The sequence below is a fragment of the Carassius carassius genome, chromosome 42 (assembly GCF_963082965.1).
Source record: "Carassius carassius chromosome 42, fCarCar2.1, whole genome shotgun sequence".
NCBI classification, from domain to species: Eukaryota; Metazoa; Chordata; class Actinopteri; order Cypriniformes; family Cyprinidae; genus Carassius; species Carassius carassius.
Window position 1 is genome coordinate 19140093 of NC_081796.1, and position 8581 is coordinate 19148673.

At 37.8% G+C, this 8581-nt stretch overlaps 1 protein-coding gene across 6 annotated transcripts in view; it reads right to left on the reverse strand.

Annotated features, from left to right (window-relative positions):
* The window catches only part of LOC132124058 (high affinity cAMP-specific 3',5'-cyclic phosphodiesterase 7A-like), a 33077-nt gene extending 25219 nt beyond the window's left edge, over positions 1-7858 (reverse strand). For 3 of the 6 annotated variants that reach the window (XM_059534816.1, XM_059534815.1, XM_059534814.1), the window contains exon 1: positions 6769-7857. In XM_059534816.1, coding sequence (XP_059390799.1) covers positions 6769-6906 — 138 coding nt within the window. In that variant the 5' untranslated portion in view covers positions 6907-7857. Of the gene's footprint in view, positions 1-6768 lie in introns of all 6 variants that reach the window. The other 3 variants (XM_059534820.1, XM_059534817.1, XM_059534813.1) reach the window with 2 other exon arrangements.
* Between the last annotated feature and the right edge of the window lie 723 nt (positions 7859-8581).

An 8581-nucleotide genomic window follows, 5' to 3' on the forward strand; every position in this document is an offset into this window, starting at 1 on the left:
ACTCTGGAGCTGCAGAGCTCCCTCTGGTGGGCACACTATGCAACACTCATAACATGAGTGAAGCATGAGACTCTGTTTCTCATGTTTCATCGGCCGTTATAAATGCCGATGCTGAATTTAAATGCAATTGGCTTATATCGGCCGATAATATCGGCCGGCCGATATATCGGTCGGGCTCTACTCAGTGATATTACTTGCATTGCCAGAAACAGTTCATCAAAATATCTTATTCTGTGTTAAAGAAATAAAGAGGTTTGGAACAACACAAATGTAAGTAAATGATGGCATTTTTGCTTGAACAAGGCTATTAAGCAACACCAGTAAACTGTGTCCCACCTGCGGTCCCTCCTACTGTTAAACTTCTCAACACGTTGTGTAAGTGAACTCAGCATTTTCAGTGACAGATCTGGGTAGCCTTACTGCTAGATGGCAGCACAATTTGCTGATGGCCATTTTGTGGTTTAACAAGGATTAACGTGACAGGAAGTGAATCAGTGTTATATTGTGACATGACATTCAACAGTCACTGCGTTAAGCCAACAAACCAAACAAAGCTCATCGCAAGGGATTGTTTTTGCAGAAATTCCACCCAAACTAAAAATTATCAAATACTTGAATTTATATATTAATCAATTAATTACAACCTTAATGTAATTTAAATATATTATACAGATATTAAAAATTTAAACTGAAGTAATAAAATAAATCTGATCATATCAAGAGAAAAAAAACAAACAAAAAAAAACAATCACCAACAAGCACCACATACAGTAGTTTTGGAGTAATGAGTAACATCATGTATAAGAATTACTCAAAAAAAAAAAAAGTACAATGTGTTTAATGTGCAGAAATGCCACCCAAACAAAATATCTCAGGGGCCCATATGTAAGGGAAATGACATCAGTACAGTGAGATACTGAATAGATGCCTGTCAACAAGGGCGGAGATTTGCGTCATTTCCAAATGAACACAATACATAAATGCACAAGATCCGCCATCCTGATGTGCCTCCTTTCAAACTGCGTCTTTAAAACCTATTGACCTGAACAGCAGAAAAACTAACTATAAACACGGAGCGAATGCAAACGCAATTGAAACTTAATGTTGAATGTGAAAGCAGTCTTGGCAGTGCAAGGGTTACTCACACATTTACACACACCAGCAGCAAGTTGTGAAATACTGAAAACCGAACAGTAACACTTCTTACCCCCTCCTCATTCTTACCACATCCTGAAACTACGTCAGTCCAACACAGCACAAAAAAAACCTTATCGCATGAGTGAGATAAACAAAAAAAATCCTCCTCGCCCTGTCTGCACCACCAAACACGGCTGATATGACCTCCAACAAAACGGTCTTCCAGCCAAACATACACAATGATGTGATATACCTTTGGCTCTGAATGCACAAACTAGATGCCAACAGTGTCAGCGAGAGCCCACAGATATGGAGGACACACTGGAGGACCGCAATGCTTCACATGCCGCTCTGGAACGGCTGCTCTGCCTAAACGGCAAAAACATGCTGTTGAGCTGCTGATAAGTCATTGACGCAGTAAAGTAACGCAGCACATGAATAAGTGTGTGAATCACGAGCGCAGGCACATCAGAGACACGGCAGGATAAAATTCAACTGCCTTAACCTGCTAGAAAGCACGTCATAATCTTGCATGTTATTGGGATTCTTGAAAACACATGTTGCAATTTACTAAACACAATGTGAGTGACGTTTTTCATTCCCTTGTCTTTGTTTTTTGAAGTATGTTTGGGCATGTATGTAACATTTCTAAAAACATGGACTGTGGCTGATATCGCAACACCCTCGTTTTTTGGGAAGCCGGTTATTACAAAAGCATGTTTGAGAAAAACAAGTGTGGGAGAAGTTGAGAGGGGAAAAAGAGTGAAGAGAAGAATGACGATAGAGAGTGAGAGATCCTGGCCATCTGTGATGTTGGCTGTAACCCAAACCACTGCCCCCAGAGTCCAGGCACATGCTTAACAACCTCCCTCTGCAATGGTAGCCTAACAAACACAGCAGCGAGGGGCACCTACACACACACGCATTGCAACAGTCACTTATGTTTTATGACTGCACGAACACAAAAATTCTGTGTTTACAAAAGATAATTGCCCTTCCTCTACAAGCCTGCAAAGTGTATATATAACCATCTAAAATGCTTCTGCTCCAACTCTGAGGCACTGTTTGTGACATACAACAATCTGTTGAATGCTGTGCTTTATAGCTGATGCATGGAGATGCTAAACACTTTCTCTTATCGCCAAATGTGCAGAAACTCTTCTAAATTTCAGTAAAAACTATGGTTCAACATTAATCTCTTTGAATGGCACGACATCAAACTACTTTAAAACCATGAAAAACCAAATGTGTTGTATAGCTTTTAGTCCATGTCTGTTAGCTCTGAAGCCATTTATATGCTGGTATTCTCATAAAAATTGAACATTAACTTCTAGCAGATATACATATTTATTTAAAATAATAATAATTATATCATATATATATATATATATATATATATATATATATAAATAAATAAAAGATGTATATACTTTATTTGTATATTTTAATTCATATTTTGTTTATACAAATATATTTCCAATGCTAATATTAATATTATTTCATTTATTATATTTTATTGCATAAAATGTATACTACTACTACTAATGATAACAATAACCATTCCTTTTAATAATAATGACAATAATAATGTAAATATTATCATAGTAAATGGCATCAGTGATATTATAAATGTTAATATTATCATAGCAAATGCTATCATTGTATAATAATACACATTTAAAATAATAATATGTCAACTTAAAATACTCCTATTTACATGCCATTTAAAACGATATTAACATTATTATTATAGCTATAGATTCACACACACACACATAAATGTGCATACAAATATGCCATTAACAATATTACTATTGATTATATTATTATTATTATTATTAATTGCATAAAATATATGTTGTTGCTGTTACTACTACTGGTAGTAGTAGTAGTAGTAGTAGTAGTAGTGACTACTGATGATAAATATTTATTATACATATAAAATATGATTACAACACTCTTTTAGAAGAGCAAAATATTGATGACTCATCTTGCACTGTACATAACATCCAATCCAATACACCAAACTGAATAGAACTTGCACAGTTCATGAATGTAATGTTACTTAAGCCCACATCAACACAGGAAATAACACTTGAGCTTGTCAAGCAATTTAACAAAGTCTAGAATATTTTAAAAACTGAATATACAGGACTAGAAATGGGGCCTTAACTTGGTGGAAAGATGGGCTACACATAAAAAATCTAAGACCAGGCTGATCTCATCTTTTTCATGGTAATATTGTCTAAAGGGCTGCACTGCGAGCTGGGTCGGGAACAGGCTGGCAAATGTGACCAGTTTATTCGTCACTACAGAAATCCCGAATGACCACCCCTTCCATACGAAGGGAGCACAAAGGCCTGGACTTGTCAAGACCGAGGGCCAAGAGCTGCTCCAGGTCTATCCCACATTCCACCCACAGATGAAATTCAAGCCAGAGCTTTGGTAGGTTTCAGAGCAAGCTCTCTGGGAGGCACTTAGTCAGGCATTGTGTTTTTAGAGAAGGCGGTTGTAGCTGCTGGGCTTTCATGCATGCAGCATAACAGACAGAGATAAGGGACGAATGCTTTTTACACAAAGCTTGCCAAAGCAATGCCATTAACAGAGGCAAATAGGTCTCAATGCATTCTGGGTCAAACTCCCAATGGACCTCAAAATTGTATTAAAAACCGAGGGAAACAATTACTCCCCTGACAGAACACCTGTTAGGATGGAGAGCGAGTTAGAAAATCATGCTAATGTGGTTACTGTTGTTCTTTATAACAATTCCAACCATTCTGCAATCCGTAGTTTGACCAGAAAAGCAGTAATCAAATACATTTGCATATGATTGACTTAAAAGATGCTGATAGCATCTGGTAGACTCAGACAATAAGGGGCAGTTGAGGCAATACACTGGACAGAAGGGTTATCTAATCTAACTCCCAATACAAGCGGGCGCTTGGTGACATGACCCTTATTATTGACTGACTACATCTGAAATTCTGGGCCTTGAAGCCCTGCAGGGCTTCTTTCATTGGCGAAGCATGTTGTTATCTCTCACTGTGTGAGCTTGCTGCAAGACTAGTAAATTTATCATGCACTTTATCAAGTACAGTGAGTGACAATGTTCGAGATATGTGTTATCTCTCAATAAAGATTCAGTACAGGGCGACAACAGATTACAGTTCATCTTAAAAGCATATTCAATGCCTTTATACTCGATATCTAGCACACAAAAGCATTATATTACTCAATGTGCAAGCAACTGTTTTACTGCTTCATCAGTATATATTTTTGTTTAAAAAAAGCATGCAACACTTTATAATCCATTTCAACATGGTTGAAAGACATGCAATGCTACTTAACCCCATGAAGCTTACGGTATCATATATGAATTTCTAAAGCCTCTAAATTATGAACATAATCAAAACTTTGCTGAAAAACCTGTTGCAACACAATCTACTACATTTTCTGACTCAATTTCTTAGCAAGAAAAATACCTTTTAACATAAGGTCAAAATATCCACCTTCAGGTCATGTTACATATGTATTTTTGTTGTGAAAGCTTTAAAGGGACAATAAGTAACTTTTTAGGTATTTTATTATCTAAAATCAATATTTTTATTCATAAATATGCCCTAAATGGTGTACAAATACCTATGCCAATGTTTAAACTAATCCTCGTAAATGAAGAATTTATTATCTTTATATACATGGGACGGGTAGGTCGACGGAGGCTTCCATGTAGTTCCGCCATCTTGCAAAACTATAATAGCAGAGAGGGACAAAAAAGTAATAAGCCAACGCGTTTCCACAACGCGTTTTCGGTCAGAGCCAGAAACGCAGGTGCAGAGCAGTGAGAGGCGCTTGAAACTGCACCGGCAAGTTTAAAAGTCTGGATTGCATTCTTATTATGGACCATACATATGCTGCGCCACAGGAGAAGAAAACATCGTCGCCAAAACGAAGTGCTATTAGAAGACATCCTGTCAAAGCTTTTTGGTACATATCGCCTACCGTAGATGCAACGCGCATTTGAAAAAGCGAGGCGCTGGAGAGCAAAATTAGTTTGAATGCAAAATGCAATTTCACCACTAGATGGGAGTAATTCCTACTTACAGTCCCTTTAACGATTTTTGAGGTAAATTTTTTGTAATGTCATTAGTAATATTTAAAGATTTAACTTACAGTAGATTTACATGATCATCCATGCATAATTTTTAGTCAAATGTTAAAATGTACTTATGAAATATGATACAACAGGCTTTTGAGGAACGTTTATCTTTCAATCATCATTGTATTGCATTACATTATATGTTTTGCCCCACAATAAAAACTATTGAGTTTTAATCATAAAACTAGTGACTGGTATTTATAGTATTTATTTGTGATATTATATACAAGTAGTCTGATATATGATATATAAAATTGTCATGTATTTGCATTACAAGCCACCGACATTCTCTCTCTCTGTCCATATAAATATCATCTGTACTGAATTGCATATTTTTGCTCCGTTTTGGTCTCTAAGGTATTTTTCTTTCACAAGTGTGAGCTCCATATTGTCACTATATGAGCCTGATGCATCCAATGTGATACAAAACATATATACAAACTTGTAAGGGTTCAATAAACAGTTTAATTTAAAAAAAATAGACCTTTCTGACTATTATTTCACATGTCAAGGTTTTTCAGGGTTAAAAGCACCAGATGAAACAGTCAGCTTGTTAGAGTAGCAGAGAAACACCTAAAATTTCCCCAGTGGACACTGAGTAACAAGTTGCAAGAAGGCTGTCCAAAAGGATCGCAACAAATTCAAACATTGTGTGTGTGTGTGTGGGGGGGGGGGGGGTAGTGACACACTTTCAGCCTGAAAAGACTGTCAGCATGTGGCCCAAAGGGACAAAAAACATATTTTGTGTTGCCAACACCTCAGAATAACAGCGACAACAGACAATTAGGGAAAATAACGCTGTCTCTTGTCAAGCCCTGACACTTGGGGACTTCTGAGTACATAAATCAAGACCCCGAACAAGCACACTAATAATTGAGCATAAACAGAAATCGAGCCTCGTCTCAAAACCTTGTGAGCTGCCTACCTAGTAGTGAGAAGAGCCAGTTCAATACAAATACAGGAACTGGAAGATTTTCAAGAGGTTCGTTTGCGTTGAGAGTTCAAGAATGTGTGGTCCGGTTCTTTTTAGTGAATCAAAAGAATTTATGAATGGCTGCTGAATTAACCAGAATAGCTTATTTCTTTCGCCATGTTCGACTCGTAAACAACCAAGTTATGCTGTACTTACACCTGAAACTTGTGGTTAGTGACTAGTTAATATGACAACTAGTAGTTATCATGATTATGATATTTGTCAAATAAACAAATAAATGTAATGTGTATCATTCATTAAAAAGTAATTTGATAACAGAGCAAAGAAAGTAACATGAATTACATTTTCTTTCTTCAAATATTTATTTAAAAGCACTAAATCTACATAGCAATCTTTACTAGTAATTCGGAACCAGAACTGTAAAATTTTTCTACAGGCAACATTTCTGAGCATTCGACTGAACGTTCGGAACGCGCGGCTGATTCTCTAGGTAGGGAGCTCGCTAGGTTTTGACACACAGCCATAATGTTTTGTTCTTTACCTGTGACAGCTGCCTCGGGTCGGGGGCTCCGAATAAAGAGGAACTGGAGCTGAAACTAATGGCTCCCCTCCGGCTGAGAACATGTTTGGGAACCGGCCTGTCTAGAGGCAAAACCGGTAACTGATAACATAATTCCATTGAATAATATCAACGCTATGGATCCGGGTCAAAAATAATTCAAACCCGCCGAAAACAAAGTAACGTAGTGAAATAATCAAAGGAATCAAAATAAGGCGGAGAGGAGAACTTGCATGGAACTTGAGCGCTGTTTGCAACTCTCTAAAAGCACGGGAATCCCCTCTCCTTTAAAATTGGAAATAAAAAATATATATCAGTTTAAATGCTCAAGAGGCGAAGTGCTTCATTTTGTTTGGATCGATCTGGTTGTCGCGCACACCGCCGTCATTATTGATATGGTGCGTATTTCCCCACGCGCATTTCTCGTGCTCCATTTCACTCGATTTTTATTCATCTGGCTCGTTTTTTCTTCCTTTCTTCTCCCTTTTCCCATGCACAGATCACGGCCTGCGGGACGACAAGGCCTCTCCTCTATCTTTTTAGTATCTTTAGAAAAAAATGCTTCCTCATTTTTTAAACTCCGTCCAGTCGTGAATCATCATCATCGTGCAAATGGCTCCGCAGTCTTGTCTCCCAAATTAAAACAAAAGGCATGACCACTTCAAACCCCGATGCCGATGGTTGGAGGAGAAAACGGAGAGATCCTGCGAATGTCTAAATAAATGTACGTGAACTTGTATCCGTTTAACGACGGATTTCATTCAAGCTCTGCGCTGCATGAACGTTTATTCTCTCTCTCTCATTTTTTTTCTCTCAATGCAGACACACGGATAGCACCCGTAATTCAGCACACACTCAAAGCAGCACTGTATATTAACCAGAAGAAAGTGGCCTTGGTGGAATAAAAACACGCCCCTCGACCACGCCGCACATGCTCTTTGGTCAGTGTCAAAAAGAAAACGCGAAACTAGAAATAAATTACGCTTATTACAAACGACAGTCTCAGTTACTCCTGAACATTTCAAGCTGTTTCAGAACATGCACCACCTGCGAAAGAGATGGGGTTGTACAGAAAGCGTTTACAAAACGTCCTCGTCTCTTTGAGCCAATAGTCGTACTGCAGTTTATGTAACGCCTGTTCCGATTGGTCTACATCGTGCAGAGAATTTGAGACGGCGAATCTCATTGGCGATGCTTTCAAGACTGATTTATGCACTCGTTCACTGACTGTACGGACCTCAACAAGGGTATTCCACTACGGGGTTTGCCCTGCAGCCGGTCTACATCATTGCCAGTGATTACCTTTTCTCGGTATGACTCATCCAGTTATTCGTGAGCAATGATCCCCTGTTAACTTCTCTCAATAATAAAACCCACAATAAAAAGTTTTTTTTCTTTCTTTTTGAAAAATATAATTTCACTCGTCATAGTTTTTCCCTTCCTCGCTTTTAAACACCCTGCTGAAAAACAAATCTTCAACCAGCTTAAGTTACATTCATAGCCTGATCAATAATTGCCCAGACCAAACTGAAACCACACTGAGAGACCATCTCTAGACCACCAAACTATCATATAAGGGGTAGAGCTATTTTTTAGCAGATTAAAGAAACCTGGCAATCAAATGGATATATAATCCAGTGAATTAAATATTATTTTCATGTTATCGTACCTGTAGGCCTATGGCAGATCCTTGTGTTTACATTTACACATTTAGCTGACACTTTTATACAAAGAGACTTACAAAAGAGGAAGAGAAACAATTCCTCAGAAAGCCAATAATATTCGTAATATAGAA